This window comes from Poecilia reticulata, linkage group LG21 (genome assembly GCF_000633615.1).
Source record: "Poecilia reticulata strain Guanapo linkage group LG21, Guppy_female_1.0+MT, whole genome shotgun sequence".
NCBI lineage: Eukaryota > Metazoa > Chordata > Actinopteri > Cyprinodontiformes > Poeciliidae > Poecilia > Poecilia reticulata.
This window is the reverse complement of record NC_024351.1, coordinates 17,024,152-17,046,655: the sequence shown is the minus strand read 5'-3', so window position 1 is coordinate 17,046,655 and position 22,504 is coordinate 17,024,152. Positions and strand designations below refer to the sequence as shown.

The 22,504-nt window shown below is 39.5% G+C and overlaps 2 protein-coding genes across 6 annotated transcripts in view; both read left to right on the top strand.

Moving 5' to 3' along the window:
* The window catches only part of plcb1l (phospholipase C beta 1-like), a 127,680-nt gene extending 114,103 nt beyond the window's left edge, over positions 1 to 13,577 (top strand). The window contains exon 33 of the mRNA XM_008398321.2: positions 10,355 to 13,577. Within this exon, the coding sequence (XP_008396543.1) occupies positions 10,355 to 10,579 (225 nt within the window). The 3' untranslated portion in view covers positions 10,580 to 13,577. The remainder of the gene's footprint in view (positions 1 to 10,354) is intronic.
* A 3,166-nt stretch (positions 13,578 to 16,743) lies between these two features.
* The window catches only part of plcb4b (phospholipase C, beta 4b), an 85,119-nt gene continuing 79,358 nt past the window's right edge, over positions 16,744 to 22,504 (top strand). For 3 of the 5 annotated variants that reach the window (XR_001776093.1, XM_017302198.1, XM_008398322.2), the window contains exons 1-2: positions 16,744 to 17,048; positions 22,299 to 22,344. The gene's annotated coding sequence lies outside the window, so the exon portion shown is untranslated. The remainder of the gene's footprint in view (positions 17,049 to 22,298; positions 22,345 to 22,504) is intronic. The other 2 variants (XM_008398324.2, XM_008398323.2) reach the window with 2 other exon arrangements.

Below are 22,504 nucleotides of genomic sequence, written 5' to 3'. Positions count from 1 at the left end.
AATTAAAGTGCAGATCCGTTTGGCAGAAACAAGCGCAGTGCTCTGGGCAATAAATGCGTATAAATGCTCCACTGTTACGCTCCAATTAATCACACATGAGATGACAAACGCCAAATATACAATATATAGTTACAGTGCTTACGTTAATGGTGTTTTAAAAACAAAACCTGTAAAAACTTAACTGAGTTAATAATGTCAGATTCCCTCCTCACCCTCGTCTTGATAAGAACAGAGAGCAGTCCACTGGTTTCGTGTCCAGACTGTGATCAAGCGCAGCTGACCACTTGGTGCGCAGGCAGTTTCAACTTTACGCACAGAGAATATCGTGGAGCTCATTATTAATCAAACTAAGAACAATATCTAAGAACAATATCTGCCCAGATCAGAGAATCTTCTCTGATCTGGGCGCTTTAACGGACCAGAGGCTTTGAAGCGCCTAGCGCAGCTGATCCGCTTCTGCGGGGTTTTTCTCCCGCGGGTCGAGGGAAGTGAGAGCGGGATCAGGAAACGATTAGAGTTCTGCCGTCTTCTAATCACGTCATTTCGTGAAATGTTACCCGATTTCAAAAACGTTCTCGCAGAGAGATACTAAATGTTTCGTTTGATGACTACAAATTGGAAATAAAATGATTATTTTCTTTGACGGACAACAAAAAAACTCTAGCGCAACCTCTGATTGGCCCCCCTCTGCTGGGGGGGCCAATCAGATGACAGGGGGGCACTGGCCCCCCCGAACCCCCCTCTGGCTCCGCCTCTGAGTACAACCAGAAACCTTGTTGGACAAGTTCTGAATATGAATGTCATTCTTTAAAATTTTTGGTTTATAAAACATCTTGAGAATCACAATACTTCACCTACTTCATAATGTCCTATTTTGTTTTGGTCTTTCACGTAAAATTCCTTTGAAATATGCTAAAGTTTGTTGTTGCAAGTTGTCAAATTGTGAAAAAGATTTAGGGCAGATGAGTACTTTTGAAAGACACTGTGTGTCAACATCTTCTCTTCCTGCTGTAAAGTATAATTACTCTCAATAAAAAAAAATTTTTAAATCTCGTGAACTCCCAGCCATTTAAGCTTTGAGGTACATCGTCAAGCCCGCTGCGATGGATCGGCCTTCATAAAGGCAGACACTGTAGCAGACGTTCCACATTATTGGATCCTATGGGCGTGACAAAAAACAGGGCAGTAGATTCAGTAAAACTTTTCATGTGCAATAAGGAAATCTTTTGTTAATGGTTCAATAAGATGAAAGTTTAAGGATGGAAAGAAATTACAGTTAAATCTGTGTTCAGCTTGCGACCTTCAACTTACAGTTTTGTTTTTTTTCAGCAGTTAATCCAGGCACCCGAGTTATTGCTGTGATGAGGAAAATGGAATATATTATGATTTTGGATGAGCTGTCTCGAGACACTTTGCAACACTGGACTTACTATAATCAAACAGTGATAAGAAACATGCAGCAAAACGAATAACAGAAAGTATTTTGAACTTAAGCTTGAATCTCTGCCAGACTCTTAGCAAGGAATTAAAAATCAGATGGATGCATGGAATACCTAAAAGACCTGGACATTGTCAGGGAGGAGAAATTATTTCAAAATCCACCTGCATAAACCCTGTAATCAAGAGTAGCTTGAGTTACTGAAGTTGTAAATAAATGTGTCATTAACTGGGTGTTAGGGGTTTTACCAGAATATTATTTAGGATTGCAGGCATGCAACATGTTAAGATATATTTAAAAATGTAAGAATTAGTTGAATAAGTAAGATGAAAACGTCATCCGTTTAAAACGGCATCTGAAGTAAAAACATTGAAATACCGAGGAGCAGATTTTTATAGCTAAGCCTCCCTTTGGAAGGAAACCTTTTAGGGGAAACGTTCATTACTGCACCTACGTGGCAGAGTGTTTTTGACATTCTTGGACCTGAAGAGCGGGACCTAAGAAAAACGCCTGCAGAGCTGCAGATAAAATATCTGAAAAGTGTCAGGAAAGGTCAGTGTCTCACACACACACACACGCGCACTCACAAGGCAAGAGACAGGAGTTTAAAAAGAAGAATCCAACTTGTTTTTATTGCTATCTCTGAGTAATCACCACTACAGGAGGACGATATAAATGAAAAGATGGTGCTCTCTGCCTGTGCTGGTCTCTCACACATCTCCTAATTGCAACCGTCCCAAAGTGTCTTTTTTTTTTTTTTTTTTTTTTTTGAAAAGCCTGTAACGTTGACAAGGTTGTGACCACGTCTCTTCTCTTGGACATGTGTTCAGCTTAATTGGAGTCTGCTTAGGTTTCTTAGTTCGTCTCGAGGTCAGAGAGCTCACACCTTTATACATCACATTGGACAATTCTCAGCCTAAACATTTTAATTTATGTCTCTAAAGACCTTTAAGTTTGTGAGCTGATTGGCCTGAGACAAAGCATAGTTAACACAGGTTAACTATAACAATTTTAAAAATTTTTTTACTGGTGCTACAGCAGGCGGCATGTCGCCGCTCAAAGCAAAGAATTAATTTGGCTCTTCGGAGGCCTTCCCTGCTTCCCTCGATAGCTTCTCAGAATGAGGACAGCTGGTGAAGAAGGTCACTGAGTGTTGTATTTTAAGAAAACTAGAAATGCGCACGCACGCGCCTGCACAGACGTGTGTTTGTGAGGGTGTGCACACGGCTTGTTGACAGATGACGAGTCTCCAGAGACGAGATACAGATTCAAAAAAGCGGGCAGAATAATTGCAGCTGCTGGTCGGCGTAGAGGATGGAAACTGACCCGAAGGCGCCGCTGCAACAAAACAGAAAAGTTTGGTCAAAATTTCTGTTCCTGGGAAAAGCTTTGATGATGACCTCATTTCCAAAAAAAAACTACTGCATGAGATATTGGGGCAACTTGGTGGCCAGTTAAATCTTTATTGTTCCCGCCAAAGGGTCTAGTGTAGTTATTGTTCAAATTATATTTGTTTAGTTATTTTGCAAATGATTACCAGTCTCGTGAGATTTTTCAGTGCACTGGAACATAATATTATTGCTGGTTATTTTTCTATGACAGTTGTTGCGATTAACCCTCTCACTCTGCACTTTTTTCAGCAAACTGTAGCATCTCTATCACATAAGCATGTGCAAAGTGGTCAAAATACTGCACAGAATAAATGCATTGTCCTTTTAATAGCTCACCAAAGTTTCAGACAAATATTGCACACATCACTGACATGACGTCTGCGAGTTGGGGTTTGGATAAACTGGAGATGATAAGGGAGTTAAGGGGGCTTCTGGTATTTATTTGCCATTTGCTTGTTTAATTCCCTGCTGTTCATAAAATTGTGATCTGTTCATTTTTTTTTCTTTTTTTTTTACTCACTCGTCAGGGGTAAACCGAGACTTTATTCTCTTTAAATCCATGTGATTAGGGTTTCTTCATTAAGTATTAATAACATTTTAAAGCTTGCTTTATACACCTCCTAAATATTCTAAAATGTTTTTTTTATTACCATATATTTAAAGCTATTATGTGAGTGTTAGACACTTTGAAGATTTTCACATCGTGTCACATTTCGATATAAACAGACTGAATCTCCATCACAGCCTTTCGTTATCCGTGAGTTTACCTCACTTGCACAGTCCAAATCAGCTCTCCATTTAAAGAGTTCAGACTTATTTTAAGCATTTTTTCCTAAAACCGGGGCTCACTTAACTTTGGATGTATTAAATTTAATCCAAGGCAGAGACAGGGATTCGTCCCGTCCTTTGATAACCCGTCTATCAAAGGACGGGAAAATGCGTGGAAATCCAGCGTCCCACAACTGCTGGTTGTAAGTCCAGCAATCCAACAAACAAACAAAAAATCCTTCAACTTGTCCCTCTAGAGTAGCAGTTCTCAACGTGGGCGGTACCGCCCCCCAGGGGGCGTTCAGAGGACGGCAGGGGGCGCTGGCGGACATTTTTACAAAAGGGGGGCGCTGGGATGCYTTTGGGGGGCGTTTRGTCGAAGGTAAACTTTACACCTTAAATSCACWACAATRCCAGTTTAGACTTTGAGSAACTTGGTAAAACTGTATTGTGTAACATTAAATCATGCTTGGCTGCAACGATGGCAGCTCTTCTTCTATTCAGTGTTTGTAGCTTCATGGCGCAGCGCAGCTCCTCATCAGTTCAGCGTTTCACCGGCTGATGACGCTGCTATGATTCACTTTGTCTGGTATTTATGTAGGGTACATATGTTTTGGCAGTTCTGTGATCATGTCAAAGCAGCAACTTATATTAAAAAGTGTTTTCTTTTTTGTCCGTTTGAAGGCTGCCCGCTTCCATGGAAGGACAACCGAAAATCGCTCTTATAAACATGTAATTACTAAAATCACGATGCCCTCACTTTGTATCCCTCTGAAAAATGAACCCATTTAAATAAAGAAATCCCTCCATGGGTGATACCACGATAGAGAGCGTTCATTTTATAGCGTTAACACCGGTGCTGTAAGGGGTCCGACATGAAACGGGTTTGATGGAACAACGGTACCACAGCACTTTTAAATTTCAATAATCAGAACATCGAAATTGTTTCCGTTGTTTTAAAAGGTTTATGTCAGTCTGCCTTTTCACCATCGATATGTTTCCCGACCGCCCTGCACCTTAGGGGGTTAAAAAAACAAAACAAACAAAAAAACGACGCGCACATTGCGCAAAACTCTGAAACTGGAGAAGCGGGACATAAAACGGAGAGACGAACTAGATGTGAATTACGGCATAAAAACAGAGAACCCGACGCTGAACAGTGAAAAATCAACACATGATGTGAAACACATGACGATTAGGAGGTGCAGCAGGTGATGAGTGAAAATTACTGAGCGTCAATAAACAATAAAATAAATCTAGCAACAGTAAAGAAACTAAAGTGGACATAGCAATAAACCGAGAGAGGATAATACGAATCAAATGAAACTAAATGGAAATGAATGAAGAACAAAATGCAAGAATAAACTAAGAAACTAAAGTAAATACGGAGGAATAAACTGGTATGGCAAGACCTTTNGGTCAATAAATGATCAAATAAATAGCAACAGGAAAGAAACTAAAGTGGACATAGCAATAAACCAAGAGAGGATAATACTAATCAAATGAAACTAAATGGAAATGAATGAAGAACAAAATGCAAGAATAAACAAACTAAAGTAAATACAGAGGAATAAACTTGTATGGCAAGACCTTTCGATCCATAATTAATACAGAGGACTGTATGGCAAGAATAAACAGACACTATTTCCAGATAAAAGGTAAAATAATATTGTTGAAGTGCCATGGGCAGGGGCGCAACTACACATCATTCAGGTGGATGCGAAAACATAAATCGGCGCCCCCCACGAAGGAGCGTAGAAACATATAGTCCATATTCAGAAACCCACAGGTTCACCTCTCAAAACTTCACAGCTCCAGTCTGGCCGAGATTATTTCTTCTCTGAAAGCTATGTAAATGCTACTTCATCTCTATTCAATACCTTCTGAATCAAGATGATTCAAAAGGTTGGGGTTTGTTGCATACGTGACTGTTTGAAATTTTTAACCCCATCACAAATAATTGTGACCTTAAAGCATGCACCTGTTTTACTGGAACCTTGTTTCTGCTTTTAGCTCAACCGTTGTTAGCTTCTTCTTTTGTGGTTGTGCAACCTTCTGCCTTTTTGCCCACCTTTGCATCACACTAGAACTGTTCTGCACATTATTGCAAGATCTCGCTGTTGCCTTCCTGTTGCACCTGTTGCCAGGTGCATTATCCCTGACATCAGCTGAACTTCTTCTTTATGAACTGCATATAACTCAACACAACCTGTCTTTACCTTGCTATCCACTCCCTCATTCCCCTCTGACTCAGTTAACTTCTTCTTTTTGACCACATAAGTCACATCCTGTCCCTATCTTACCGATTTATACATTTTAAGTATTTCTAATTGAATATTCATTTAAATCACAGACTTACTTCAAGAATAACCATTGTTCATCATTATTCATTTTTGATATTAGTAATGATTAATTCCACAGAATTATATAAAAAAAACATCTTTTTTTTACTGCCTACAATTTACACTTTCCATCATTACAATTTTCTTCTTGATTAGACAGAGAAAGAAAATAAGACAAAACCTCATTGAAGTCTTGTACTGCTGTAAGTTCTTTGTATTTAAAGGTTAACTTATAAAAGCCTCATCAGAGGCTAGTTCTGCAAATTAGTCCTTCACTAGAGAGCCTGCATATGGGTTACCGGTTTCTTTTACATGCAATATTATTTTATGTTTTATCCCTGCTCAGATACCAGCATGCAGTCCCTACTCCTTCAAACATTATGGTTTTATTGCTGAACTAGAATCTTCAGCATGAAAGTATAATGGTATGACCTCAGGAGGTTATTTTGACAAACCCCTAGTTATTTGCTGCCTCAAACTTTTGTTTTCCACAGTTTGGCCTGTGTTTAGCACCTTCCATCACCTTTGACCAGCTTCCCTCTCCATGCTGGAAAAAAAACAAAAAACATCTTAACATCATGACACATCATCCAGTAGGTTTCATGTTGAAGATGGTATCAGTTTTCTGCCACCAATTTAATTTATTTTTCTCTACATTGGCCTATATTTTGGAGATCTTGCTCCTGATTGGACCTTTCAAAAGTGAAACCGTTAGAACTACTAACCCATAAAATAGATTTTTTTTAAAAAACAGCAGATGATGAATAACACATTAAAGCAACAAAAGTTTCAACCCGTGTGAGCTGATGAAGCCGATGATTAAGCGATTGTTAGTTGAAAGCACTTTCAGCCTTTTAAATTCTGACGACAAACAAACAATTCAGCGTGCTTTAAATGGAAACGACTGCTGTTGTGACTCCTGCTCTCTGTTTGCTGTGTTTAAAACCGTCTCATTTCTTCCACATGTTCCACATGAGTGGCTTCTAGCAAACTGAAAATGGGATTTCTTAGGGCTTTCTTCCTGCTAAAGTTTTGATGTTGGTGTCATTAAAACAAGAAAGGTGGTGGACAAAGTTAAATAGTATGAAAACTTTTGCTAGCCACCATATTTTGTACATTTTCAATATGCATCATTTATGCAAAAACAACAATGTCTGATGTTGTAAGTTGTTTCCAGTTTTAAAAAAGCTGAACCTTCCAAAAAAAAAAAACTGTATCAAAGATTATGTTTCACATGCTCACTTTGTCTTTTTCCTTATCTATACAAGCACCAAACTGAGAAGATGTCAGTTAGAAAGCTTAGGCACATCATGAGAACACTCTAAATGTTGCTGCTCTTGTTGCTTGTTTCCTGCTCCAGCCGTCTCCGTGTCATTCAGTGAGACTATTTTTAACTCAAGCTGTTGCTTTGGAAAAAGAAAAGTGCTGTCTTCATCACTCAGCATCCGAACTCCAACAGAAGACTCTCAATTTTTTTTCCCCCTGAGTTGTTGATTACACAAAGAAGACGAGCACTGGCTTTTTTTTTTTTTAAGAGATATTCCCAGACTTCTCCAGCCTCTCCTTTCCGGCTCCTTCTAATAAGGCAGGGTGGAATCAGCTGGGAGGAAGGTGACGGCTTTTAATCAGACGCTGTTTGTGCCTCATCAGAAAAAGATAAAAGACTCCAGGTTTTGTGCGCGGGTGTGTGTGTGCGCACACAGTCCCACGCTCAAGTAGGTCATACACGTTGCAGAGCAGGGAAACCGTGTGTCTCTGCAATGCGCGATTAGCCCATCTGGTTTTGACATGATGTATGTCCGGTCCGTGAGACCCGCAGAGAGAGTGACAAAGACAGAAAGAAAGAGAGAGTTAAAGAAGCATGGAAGAAGGAGGAGGAAATGGAGAAGGTGACTTTGAAATGCAGTGCTTGGTGGGAGTTTGAGCAGCCACTCCAAAACATCAGGGACACTCCAGTCAAGAGCTGCCTTGATTCAAAGCCAATCTGTACCATGTATATTGTAGACGTTTGAATCATCTGCCTGATTACATTTTACTGCCTGTGCTTAAAAATATTGTATTAATGATGCATCAGGGGTTTTTTTTTTCAGACAGATTAGTGTATCAAACAGAGGGAATAATGTGAAAATGCCCAATGGAGCTTTAAGGAATATTATTAGAGCATCCCTTTTTTTATGCAAAGTGAGGAAATTTCACTAAAATTTGACTCTCTGCCAGAAAAATGGGATATTTAGCCATTACTACTAATTACCGTTTGGTTTTAATAGAATTTCCAACAGGCAGTGCACAGCAGTATTTAAGCTTTGCTGCACCATTTGATCTACCAACTAAAATTATTGAAGCACTGCATATTGCCAAAAAGTTATTTTCTGTCTGCCTTCACTCACATGAACTGGAGTGACCTTTTAACCTATTATTAATTCACAAGGTTTAATAGTATATGGGCCCAACCTTCCTGCTACATTTTTTGCCCCGCTGCAGTGCTTAAAGATGTGCTTTTCCACAATGTTTTAATGTAGATTGTGTTCAAAGGAATTTCGCACCATTTTTCCCAAGAAGAACATTTGTGAGGCCAGACACTAATGTTGGACGAGAAGGCTTGGCTGGCAGTTTTCGAGGTCAAGCCCACATCAGACTCATCCATCCATGTTTATGCATTCCAGCCCAGTTATGTTGGGACAATAAGAAGCAATCGCTGTCCAAAATGTTAGAATGCAAAATGTTTTGGTGTGCTGAGGAAAAATAATTTGTACTCAAACTAAGGTGCTCAAAAACCAGAGAAACATACTCACACTACTCTCCCTTGATTTTTAGTGAATGTTCTTGTTTGACTGCACATGAACTAAACTCCTAATAGGTAGGGCATGCCATAAAACTGAAAATATCCGGAGAGGCTCCTCAGATCATGCAGCTCTCTTCCTGTGATCTGTAAGGGTGAGCCTCGCTGTAGAATACGGCGAACCCGCTTGTATCTGGGATCTTATTCTGTGTTTCACAGAATAACATCTGTGACACACATTGGCAGGCGGACCAATAAATCAAGCATCCTGTTTTAACGTCCAACTTACAGGAGCATCACCCATATTATCAGACAGGACCCCAATTTTACACTTGATCTAAAACCAGAAAAAAAGAACATTGGCCTCAGAATTAGAAAAGCCGTCCGTCACCCTTGCAGCTTTGCACAAGTATGTGAGCCCATCACCTGCGCCGAGGGGCGATGAGGTCAGACGGCATGTGAGACAGCTGACAGTGGAGGGCAGAGAGCCGGTTTCTGCTGTCATCATTTGACTTTTAAAATACCCATCTTGCTTTAACATACTGAGTCATTAAAGGAAAATGATCAAAAATATCCTGTTAAATCTAATTTGGTGTGTTTGGATGAACTTTATGCCACCTACCCACCAGCACATTGAATAAAAAGGATTTTCTTTTTGTTGGCAGTCCTTCACGTATTTTTAGAAAAAGTTAAGAAAAAATATCACAATACTGATGCCTGTTGGTCATTCATTTATTTAATTTGGGTGTGTGGCGGCAGGGAAGCACCTGAAACATGCAGATTTATGGATCCTGGGCACCAGGATTGAGAACCTGTGGTATAGATTCAGGTTTGTCTTGTGAAAAAGCATTTCACTAAGCATTTTGCGGTTATATGTGATAATTGTTTCTCTGTCAGAGTTTTATGTTCATGTCTGGATCTTTGTGAAGCAGATTTTTCTTTCAAACAGGTACTGAAATCTGTTTACAGTCAGAGTTTAGTCCGAAGGTTCAGTAAAACTCCTCTGAGGACATTCAGGTATTTTCGATTCCTCAGAATCCTGGTGTGAACTGGGAGACGCTGACACCATTCACGTTAGGAGCTTTTTTTTTTCTTTTTTCTTTTAATTACTGCCCTCCCCTGGGAGCTTGCTGGGTAGTTAAACAGAAATCAGCATTACGGCAATTATTGGCTCACAATGAAATGAATACAATCTTGTCATCTGTAATCATTTGGGACGTCTATGCCTCGGAGAAAACATTTTCTTTCTATTACTCAGAAAGAGGAAGGAGTATGTAGCAGATTGGTGCATCGGTAACGCAAGTCAGCATCATTAGATTGTCTTTTCGAGAAGGCTGGTGACCTACGACTTCCAGTCATGACTTGAACGTACCTTTAATCTGTGCTGTGCTGCTCTGTTTGGATAAAATCCCTGCAAAATCCCTGAAAGTCTGTGGTTGCATTAGGAAAAGATTAAGCAGTGTGAATACTTTAGCAAAGTTCTGCAGCTGTGATGTTGGCAATAACTTCAGACGGATGAAAAAGGGTTTGATTGTCTCACCAAACAGTAAAGCCACAGACATGCTGTCCTCTGACAAAATTCATTTTTCTGCCCTTGCACAAATTCTTACCTGACATTCGTTTTCTTCCTCTGCAGCTGCAGAGTGATCTGGACCAGGAGTACCAGGACAAGTTTCGCAGACTGCCTGTGGAGATCCAGGAGTTTGTTCAGGACAGCAGCAAGACCAAGCTTTGCGACGACAGCCTCCCTGGAAACCTCGTTTCGTCCTCGACAACGGAGAGGCTCAACCACAAGGCGTCACAGTCTGAGGACGACATGGAGGAGGGCTCGTCGGAACACGCTTTCGACACGCCCCTTTAGGGTTCTGACGTCTTGCTTCACACCGAGACATTGTTTGGTCGCTGACGTTTGTGACCACAGACTTAGGATGAGACTGCTCCAACTTGTAACCAATGGGAGGATTAGATCAAATCTAAGCCTGAACGGGTGAGTAGAGAGGTCCTCTCAGCTTACCGTGAAGTCCTGTCCAGAAAACTGTTTCATGTAAATATCTCTTTTTGTGTATTTGTATGCTAACCCTGTATGTTGTTCTCTCTTTCGGTACGGCCACAGGACGTCTTACTGGACATTAATTATTTGCAGGAAATAACTTACTTGAACTATTGCACAGACAGAGTAGTTTCCTTTTTTTGTTATCGTTTATGTTATCATGATGCTGTGACAGTCAGAGAGGTTTGGTGTGCCAAGATCTGCTTTGTCTTAGGGTGGATTTTCAGTTGAGTCGACTTGCACTGTAAAAAAAAAAAAAAAAAACATAAAAAAAACCATAAAAAAAAACAACTTTAAACATCTTTAAAGTTTCTATCTTTAGAAGGTTGAATTTCATCCCTTCATGTTTGCACTGACGCCTCCCTGTATAAAACTACATAACTCTTTAAAACTACATAACTCTACTTTAACCCAGAAGCACTGGTGGCGTTCTGGTTTGCTGTTTTGTTCTCACAGAACTAAGCCTTTGTGTTGCTGCTATGATTTATGTTTTGTTTTTGTTTTTTTACTCAGCATTTTAGCTATTATTTGTGTAATGTAAACTTCTGCTTAATACGATGCAGTCATTTCTTATTCTTTTTTTATGTTTTGACCAGTTTTTAATGAGTTTTACATTGTTTACTGCCAACTCTGTCGCACCAGGATGAGAAGGGATAGGATGTTGTACAGTGTGTGCATGCATTTGAACAACTGTAAATGTTACAATAGCGGTGTAGCACAGATGTTTATTTATGTGAAACAACTTTTTTTCCTGGTACGTTTTTGATTGAACTTGCAAAATAGCTGTGGCTTTAACACTGTGGAAATGGGACTGTGTCTAAAATCCAACGGCTGCAGTTTTCAAGTAAACAGATTGCTTATTGTTTTCTTTACATTTCCCCCTGCTCCCCTTCAGTTAAAGCTGTTAAACCAAGGAAAAATTATCACAAGAAGATCCAGTTTTAGCCTAAAACAAGTGGTCTTCCTATAATTTGGTGCTGTGGCTGTATTTATTCAAAACTCAGAGCAGACGCCTCAGACTACAGAGAACATGTCCCTTTGCCTCCGTTCTTAATCTTCACCCAGTTTGAGGGGTTTTATCTGGGAATAAGGAAACAGTAGAGAAATGGCTTCATTTTGTCCCAACAGACGACGTAGAAATCAATAACGTAATAACTGTCAGTAACGTGATGCCCAAATGACATTTGGCCATTTTAAATGCAATGCAGCAAACAACATAGTAACTTGGCGATAATGTATTACAGTTTTTAAATCCAATAACATCAGAACATTTAGTTAATTATGTAATGGTGCTACGCTGTTGGCCTGGGAACTCCAAGCAAAACCATGCGGATCACATGAGCATGAATCTCTCTCTCCCCGATTTCCATGAAATGACTGAAGTGGCTGAAGCACGTCAGAGAGTGACCTGCAACAAAGCAGACTTTCGCGGTCTTAAAATAACTCTAATCTCAAAAACTTGTAGAAGTTTGTGCAATTGCTATTTTCGGAACCTCTAAATTCTCATAAGGTTTGCAATAGAAGAGTTTATAGACAGCAGCCAGCGACTAATCGCATGGCAAACAGGTGGAGGTGGGCTACTGTGCGCCAGTAATCGTCCTGTGTGAAACACAGATCAACAACTGAATATTTATTAATAGTCAGAGAAACTGGAAAATATATATTTGTGGTTTTAGTAAACATTTTTTATAGATTTTTTTTTTACACAACCTTTTCTATTTGATGGCTACTCTGATCTGAAATGCGTTACACATTCTATTCTTGACATGTTTCACACAGGAAGATCACTGGTGTCACACTTCCATTTGTCTTGAAAATATTTGTCAGCTTCTACTAAATTTTATCAACCATGCCTCAGTTCATGCCCGCCAGGCGATCACTTCATAACAACTTGAAAACAATTTTTTTCCCAGATATTTTTTTTTCGTATCAAAAAAATACGAAAAAAAATTTTTTGATACAAAATTTTTTTTCGTATTTCGTAATCTTTTCGTTTAAAGATTACAAAATCTACTGTTTATTTGTTGTTTTTTTGCTCCTGTTGAGTCAGACATTAGCTTCAGCCTTTGAGAGCTAGCAATATGGACCTATGCTAATGAAGATGGAAATGAAGTAAGAATTGCCAAATGCAGTTAAAATAAGAATAGATCACAATTATTTGCCAGAACCTCACTTAAAAAAACAAAAAAAAACAAACAAAAAAAACAACTCCTGAACCTGTTCTGTAAGGCTCAGCTTCCTCCTGTTTCACATGTAAAGTATGCACATTCAGTACACATGGAGGAAGTATCTTTTGACTTCCCATCTGCCCGGTGCCATTCATCTCTCAAGTGTGTCATATGATATTAAATGATTTTTTTTCCCCAGCTGAAAATAAAACAAACTGATAGTGAGGAAATGTTGAACATTTGATTCAGTTTTTAAAAGATGATTGGCGTGAGAGTCCTGTGCCTTTGAATGGGGTTGTCATGTTTGATGTTGATTGTATGACATCCATCACTGTTTAAATTGACATTCTAAGCTGTGTTGAATAGACCGTGTGCACTTTTTAGTAAAGTTCCACTACTGATGATGCTTGTGATGAGCAGTATTTGACCAGTGTCTCAAAAGAAAGGAGGGACATTTTTCTTTTTATGCCTTGAACCACTTTATTTGACAGGGCCCATATTAACTTAAATGTATGCACTCAGAAAATGTAAATGTATATGACTTTCAGGATAAACATGGAATTGAGAAAAAAAAATAGTGTAAAGGGAAGTTGCTTGTAATTAAAATAAATGTGGCTTTTATCGTACTTTGCCGGAATGGACTTGTGTGTCTTTTTGAGTTTGTCAATTCAGTATTGTGATTTCCTTTCTATGCTAAAGCCGTGTGTTTTATGTATGCAATTTGTGCTTCAGTTGCATACATAAATTTACATTCTGATTTCAAATGAGAAACAGATCCAGAGTTTTCATTTTGTGTGCTTTAAAGGGATAGATCAGCCTTTTTGAAGAGAGGTTCTGCTAAAAGAAATTAGAAGCAGTTAATCTTATCTGCAGTAAATAACTCTCTTGGCATCTTTATTTAGGATAAATCCAGATTAGATGGTGCAGAGCGAGGTGGAGTTGTACCATCCTAAACCAACTCCTACACCTAAAATATAACTGTTTAAGAAAATGCAATTTTCTAAACTTTGAAACAATCATCACTTTTGGATTGGCTTTTAATTTACACAGACATCATGATTTATTGACACAGGAAATGGATGCCGGAGGTATTGCACCAGCAATTATTTTTCTGTCTGAAAGAAGTACCCAGAACATAATGTATTTACTGTTCAGAGTAACTAAAAGTAAAGTGGTGTAAAATGCAAAAAAAAAATTTTTAGTTTTTAAATCAAATACGAAATTGTTTTATTGTTCTCTGTTCAGGAACCAAATTTCACTCAGGATGATCATTGGTTTTGCATGATCTCATAACTACTTTTCCTGTGTAAACAACCAACAATTTCTGTGTATATATCCAATGCAAACTTGGTAAAGTTGCAAATGTTCTAAAAATATCTTTTCCATTCTTCACTATAATGTTTTTTTAAAGACTGAAGTTGTTGAGTGAAATCCACTTCTGAGAAGCCATAAGTAAAACTAACGTGGGTTTATACAAAACAAAGATGCCGGTATCTACCGCAGAAAAAGATACTACTGCTTACAACCTTATAATAACACTCAAAAATCCAAAACTATCCCTTTAAAATATTGTTGGGCATAAAATGTACTCCCTCAGTCTTTGCAGCACGGCAAAGATGAGGTACTTCTGTTTGGAACATGTCTCCAACACATTAAAGTATGTGCTGGAAATGATGAAATAGTTGGGCCACATTTAAAGAAAGCAGGGCATTCATGAAGCAGTAAGCAACCCAGTTATGGAGAGTTTGGCAGTACCCAGTCTGAGGCAAATAGACTCTGCATGTAGTGTTTCCATGTCTGTGATACATGTGTGTCACATTCAAGGGCAATGAGGAGCAGGGGACAGTCTTCACAACCTACTTTTCTATTAACTCCAAGGTAACAATGTGAGGACTAAGTGCCAGAGCTATGAAAAACTGAGAAGCGGTACATTTCTGTTTTTGGGGACCTTCTTAAACACGTATATAATGCAAACCCGCTATCTTTACACTAATACCAGGGTAGAGTTAAACACGTTATCTTCTTTTTTTAGGTGGGAGAAGTCTCTCCCAATAGGTCTGTCTGCACCTGCAGCTCATGTCCTTCATGCTCCTCAGCTGTGTCTATCACTGCATGCCGTTTGCCGTGTTTCAGATTTCATAAACACTATCTCCTTCTCAGCCGCAGCTCCTCACTCGAATCCCAACAGGCAACAGGAGATAAGGGCGAGCCCAGTCGCCCGTAGCAACCGCTGTGTCCAGTCAGAGGCCTCTGTGCACGCCGGCAACTAGGAAGTGAGCTAATTAACCTCGAGTTCAGAACGGAAGGAGGGCGACTTTTTAATAAGATTCGTCGAGTTATATAAACAGTGACGCCCCTCCATGGAACTCCGTGGAATATTGTCGCCCCGTGTCTGTCCATCTGTTGCGGGGATGAAGAGGAGGAGGCGTCCTGTAACCGAGCTTTAATGAGGCACACCAGGGCAGCAGAAGAGGAGAGGACCGCGGAGTGCTACTGGGCAGGTACACTAAGCAAACACGCACACACTTACACACAGAGGGAGACACGGGAACGTGAGTGGTCCAGCCTTTGGTCCCTAAATGCAATCTTTGCCCAAACCACCGACATGTGAATTTAATCTAACCTTAATCTTAAAGCCAAGAATGCCAACGCAAAAATCCCTAATCTGTGTTGGACAAAACTCAAACCATAATACTCACATTATTTCTGACAATGCAGGACTATTAAATAATATGGAACAATATTATTTAATATACAGACTTCATTAGTATTTACAGCTTAACATACTTTTTTTTTGTTGTTGGTGAATTTAGATTTTAAACAGTAACAAATTAGTTAATACCTTTCAAGTTTAGTATTTAAGCTTAGTGGTTTGTGAAGCTCTGATAGAAATCAGCAGTGATGTCACTTCCATTGCCAGGGGCTCAGTGTGAAGGCTGCTTTTGTTGTAGACAGAGATTCTGTTACAGTACTGACAGATCGGGTCAGAAGCTTACATGCAGTCGTCTTGTCCCTGAACGTTATTAATCTTGCAGATTATTTAATCAGCTCTCTTTTTCAGGATAGGCAGATAGCAACATGCAACTGGATTTAATTATCTTAAAGCAAGATTGTGGAACCACCAGTTTGAATTTCTTGTGAATTTTCTCTGATCTGCAAATGAGAGAAAAATTCAAATTCCGAAAACTTTGTCTCAGAATTGCTTTTTTTTATTTATACCTAATCTACAGGTAAACACGTTCTCTTGTTGACATGGGGCATTGGGTGAGATGGTCTGTAGATAATAAATGAAAACAAGAAAGATTATTTACATGCACAATCAATATTCCAAATTTTCATCCGAAATATAGGACTTGGATAAATCTATCAGCAAGTTGCAGTGAAATAACACACTGAACCATCTGGTACTGAACCATCAGGGTGATGTTAAACAATTGGATACAGTCATATTTCATGACTGGATAGCAAAACATGACACTATTATATGTCCTTTATAGCTAGGGACACATTACGTTTTCCCAGAATGAGTTTGGGGTGTTGCTGTGTAGAGGGGATTGAAGATGTCAGCCCCCGTCCATCTAATTTTTTTTATAACTGGAATAAAGTAATTAAGTTATATGCTGAAAAGAACAGTTCGTAGATTTATGTGCATTCAGCCACAGTAGTGGCTTCACATAGTAGCGTGTTACTGACTTTACAAAGGGAGGAGAGGGAGGCACTGTTTGTCTTTTATCGGCGCATGGAGGCTACAGTAGTCAGCTGTTAGAAACAGTGGGAGGAGCTGGATGTGGTTCTGCTGGATGACTCACTCTTCTGTCAAACAGAGACACACTCATTCAGTCTTTCGGTGTCGGTTGTGGGTGCAGGGGGGGGGGAGCGCGCTGCCTATCAGAAGAGGCTCCCCTAATCAAAGCGTTCTCCACTGGAGGGCGAGTGCTACAAGAGCACCGGGACTCTCCGGCAGGCTGGAGAGACGGGATAGAGCAGCAGCTGGAGGACACACTGGCAGACAGGCACAGAGAGAGGGAGAGAGAAATCCCCAGCAGGACTCTGCCACGCAACATCCTCTGTCCGCCGACGGATTAAAACTCAGTGTCTACCGCCGAAATCACGTAAGGAACAAATGAGGCTTTCCGAAATGTATTTCGAGTCTGTTATTATAACACTCAAGAGTTAATGGTGTGTCGTCTGCTTCGTTAAACTGTTGAGTTTAAATACGAGGCGAATGATGTATCCTTCATTTGAACTCCATCACACTGGCTGCGCGAGGCTCCCTCCAAATCCTGCTCTCCTCATTCAGACACCACTCATCCTCTGTCTGTCTAACTCTGTCACATACACCGCTGGAGACTGTAGCATCGCACAGCTAGCTAGCCAGACGCATTAAAATGAACATTTAGCTGGGACATGTCGAATTTACTCTGGTTATGTTCAGCGGAATTGGCCCCTCTTCCAGGTAAATACGGCAGAGAGCCGCTGCGGGTTGAAATTGAAATGAAATGCAGGGGTTTATTGATGTTTCCAGCGCCTGGGAGGCTAGCCAGAGATGCTAGCTGTAGCGGGACAGAGCAGAGGGACGACAAGCACAGCGCACTCAGGCAGGGACAACTAATGGACAGGCAGAGCCCGGGTTACTTCTTACATGTACACACATATAAAACTCAGACTTTGCTCCCTCTCAGGGTTTACTGTATGTCGAGCCGTTAGAAATATGATTAAATAATAATATAACCTGCAGAAATTGTCCCAAGACTGCTTAATGAGTCAGGACTGTGCAGCTGCTGTGCATCCATCCCAGGCTGCATGCTGTTCCGTGCTGCTACTGCTGCAGCAACTACAAGAAGAGGGTTCCTTCTTTTATTTTAAACACATGTTGGTGGCTATTTTTAGGTTGTGTTTAATCAGCAAGATACTGATGTGAAATTATAAGGTTGAGGAACAACAGGTCAACAGGTTACACATTTCCTAAACGTTCCGGTTTTCCTCAAGGGTTTAAAGGTTGTGAATTTGTGCTGTATTTTCATCTTATTTTCACATCAGCCTCCTGATAACATGTTCTAATGTCAAATTTTTGGGATGTGTTGGCTTGTTTGGTAATCTTGAGTGAAAATACTCATTTACATGTAAACGTTAAACAAAATTGCATCTATTTTTGAAACAGAAAAGAAACGCTTATTCCTAAATCTTTAAAAAAAACACTACATTAATCACTGCAGTTACATGGAGCTTTTAGCCAGATGTAATTTAAAAACAACACTTAATACATTAAAACTGATTAGTGTCACTCCTTTAGTTTTCAAGTCATGACTTTACATGGATTTTGCAAAGGTAAATATTTCCAAATTAATTGTTTTTTGTTTTTTGTAAGTGAGAAAAATGTAGGAGCATTCTTTTTTCTGCTTTTGCCATCTTATAGTCAGCTCACAGGAACAGGTGGTGTAGAGGCAGCGCTGCGCTCTACACTGCATATAGCTGAAAAAATCAAAACTATTGTCCGCCACATCTTTTATCATCCTGAGACTGATGACGGAACAAGAGGACTTTGCTCACTTTAATTATACACACACAATAGAGATGATTAGAAATCTTTTTTTTCTTGACTTTTTTAAGGTCTGACCACCTGATTCTTATCTTTTTTTTATGACTATACAAACATACAACAGAAAAATGTGCTGCAGATTAGATTTTCTCTTTTCAGGTTCAGACTAAGGTTTGATTCTCTCCATGTATACGTCACACCACATGCCCCTAACTTTTATCTTTATTCTCTCTGCATTAATTAAATGATTAGGATTTGTCTTCATTTGGTTTCATATTATTATTTGAAGCATTTTTAGTTCAGGGAAGATGAATTTATTTATTGATGCCAGAACCATAGTCACCACTGTTTTTAGTTTTCAGTTAATGAGAAAACAGTGTTCTTCTCTCCATACAAGCTCCATCACACGCATGCTGAAGGTACAGTCCTATTTGTCCAGAAATGCGTAGCAGGTAACTCCATTTGTCTATTTGCAGAGCAAATAGAACACACTGCGTCATTTTGACCCGGCTTGGCAGCTCCTAAAATTAACTGATGAACGAGCGCAGAGGACACCTAAAGGACTTCTCCACATGTTGTGTCCAATTTGCTGTGTCCACCTATATATTACGAGCCATAAGCCATATTTGCAGAGGGACCCGGTTCCCCACTCGTAAACTGCAGCTCACAGGTGCGCTACGGAGCGTCATAAATGTCGTTTTCGGCAACAGGCTTTTAATCAAGTGGCGCAGACCGTGTCGGTAGCCATTATTGTAAAATTGAAAACGGCCTCCCGCTTGCCAGCCTTGAAAAGCGCGTGCATCCTTCTCTACCTGTGGAAGCCTGGCATGATTATGTGAAGGAAAACAAATTGTTCTCAGAGATATTGACTTTGCCACATGAACGTTTCGCCGGTGATTACAGAGGCAAACATTACGCTCTCACACACACGCAATCCCAATCCCTTACCTGTGGCTTATAACCAGACTGGGAGGCATTTTGATGAATAGAGGTGGACTAAGGAGCTTAAAAGCTAGCTGAGGGCATTCATGTGTTTTTATTATATTCTTTTATTGTTCAGAGGAGATGGCATTATAATTGTTTTTTTCTCCTTAATGTACATAATGCCTTTTGAGAGTGTTTTGGATTTACTGAACATCCATGTGTTTTGGATTTTAATATTCTTTGCTTCACTTGATGTGAGTGCTGATTAATTATTTATATCATAAGCAGAGTTGACATCACAATCTGTGTGCATGAGAGAAAGAGAGGGAGAGGGAGCAGTCACAGGAAAAACAGGATTTTAACATTGTGCAACAATTCTAAAATGGCAACAACGTTGACCTTTTAAACTAGCCTTTAGCATCTTATATTAGCAAGTACCATTATTAGCGCAGCTAACTTTATTTCTCCCTTGGGGAATGTCGATTTTTACTTTAATCCTGAGATTTCCAAATGCAAAGACTTAGGTTTACAACTCAAAAGGATGAAACCTCAACTTTGCTTTGCTCCATTCAGCCTTCCTGTTATCTGCTGAAAGTCTTGCTCACTTTATACCTTCTCTAGGTTTGGTTATTTACATTTTTTCTGCTTGCAACACGGTCTGGAAGCAGACAGCTTTTGGTTAATGTAAATGTTTTCTGTGTTGTTGGTTTTTTGTTGTTGTTGTCAATTTCCATCTGACTGATGTGATTACAGATATGCATCTTGCATCTGTACAATAAAGAGAAAGTAATAACCCCAGCACATCAGGGTAGAGATATATCAAATTGGAGTGCAACAAAGTAGGCGGTGATGCAATCTAACCTAATTTACAGCAGTACAGATTGAACAATTATTGCAGTTTGGTTGTTTCCGTCTCCACTCAGCCAATCATATTAACAATACTTATCGTCTGAGTACTGTTTGCCTACAAACCAAACAGTACAACTTAGAGGCCGGGTTTTACTGATGAAAAGACAGCTGAGAAATATTTAAAGATATTTTAGAGTTTGTACTATAAAATGGCTTTAAGGGATATGCTCTGCAAAAGATGGGAAATAATTTTTCTTTCTGTGGTTACGCTATAGTGAGCTTGCCAACATTTTATTGATTTGCTCGCCAGGAGGTTTTTCTACTGGTGGCACTTAAATTGAATTCCACTTCATGGCAGTTTACAGAAGATGCTCTATTGCTCATTTCCTCTCCTTGTTTTTATATCGCACTGCTTCTTTTATGAGTTGGAGCGCTCAGTCAAAACAGGCTCTCCTTTGACAACACCTATTGGTTGATTTCAATATTTATCCTGTGCCGTTTTATCTAGCCTTCCCAATTTGCATTTTGTGAATGTCCAAGTATGCATATGAATATATATAAATAACATACATTTTAACCAAATTATAGTTATGGTCAGAATCTTGCCATACACATGAATGGCATTTTAGATTTGGCTTTAAAGATAATGCAAAAGTTGAGTGTTTGGTTGTTGTTGTTTTTTGGTTAACCATCTGAGTCAAATTTTTAATATGAAATCTCAGATATAGTTGAAAACAAAAGAATACATACACTGAATAAAAATGCATACTTTATTTTTTTCTCACTATCTGAAGATAAAGGAAGCCAAACTACTCTTGTTTTAGGTCATCACCAAACTTTCTATTTGCTAAACGCCACAATGAGTCAAAGGATATGTCAGAGATTTACACTTGAATTTTCATATTTGAGCCTCAGTGGTTGTGCTTAAACTTCTTAATCATCTTTCCTTTCCATCCTTATAGTTCAAAAGATGATGAAAACGCATAGAAGCAGGCTTTTATACAGAAGATCATTCCCCAAACTGAAGCTTGGGGAATCTTCCATAAGGTTTAACTTCAGCCCTGTTGAAAGTCTGTGGGCTACACAGAAAACTAACAAATCAGCCAGGAAGTTAAAGCTTGGATTTTCAAGACGTTAATAGATACAATTTGTAGCTACCAACATGGATACGCCAAATAAGACAAAAGATGTTTGGCAGCAATCGCAGAAACTGTGTGGAGGAATCAAGCTATATGGGTTTTGCACCTAAGATCACTGCTCACATGGTGGCATCATCCAATGGTTTGTTTTTCTACCAGTATTTTCTGCTTCACAAAAGTGGAAGTTTTTCTTTTTCTTTAGCATATATTTAAATTGGCTAGATGGTTGAAACTTGGACCAACTTGGGTGTTCCAAACATGACTGTGATCCCAAACACATCAAATCTGATTTAATATCAGACAGAGCGGGCCAAGTCTATGGGTCCAGAATAACCTATTGGAAATGTATGGATTGTGCTTCAAAACTGGGTCTTTGCCCAGGAAATATGACATTACTTTTACAGTAAGAGCTTACGTAATCGTGGATGTGATTCTGTTTTCATCATGTTGTAAAAGTATGCCCATGTATCAGTATAAACATTGGTTCCAGTCCACAATAAGTGTGAAAATCTTGGCATGCTGCACACTGGCACAAATCCAGCAAAGCGCATCATCAGCGTAGTTTTTCCTCAGCAGAAGCTTGAAAAATTTGCCAGTCGTCCTTATGGATGTGTTAACACCTTGCCAAAGGATCTGGGACTGTAGAAGCTCCGACAGCCAGCTGAAGGAAAAGGCCGGCAGACGAGCAGCCTGGCACGCCGACTGACATACTCAGTGTTGGAGTAGTATTTTAAAAACACGTTGAATTACAGACTTTGAGTCTGTCAGGTCTACCCTTTGTGTTTTCTTTTGCAAGGGATAATACCAGGACATTGCATAGTGCAGTCGCAAGCCTGACCAGATTTAGGTTAATGCGATTTGTGAAAAGTCCCTCCGAATCTTACAGTATGTCCCTTTTTTGTCTCTTGTAGGCCGAGACATGAACCTCTCCCGCTGAAGAATATTAATGCTGAACTGGTGAGAACTTGTTTTATTTCCCCTCAGCCCTGGTTAGGGCTTCAAGCCATCTGGTAACAATTGACTAAAGGACTCTTTTCTCCTTCTGCAACATTAATTTCTTCTACTATGGCTTAGCATAGAACCCAGTCTGCATCAGTCATCATCTGATTAAAACATA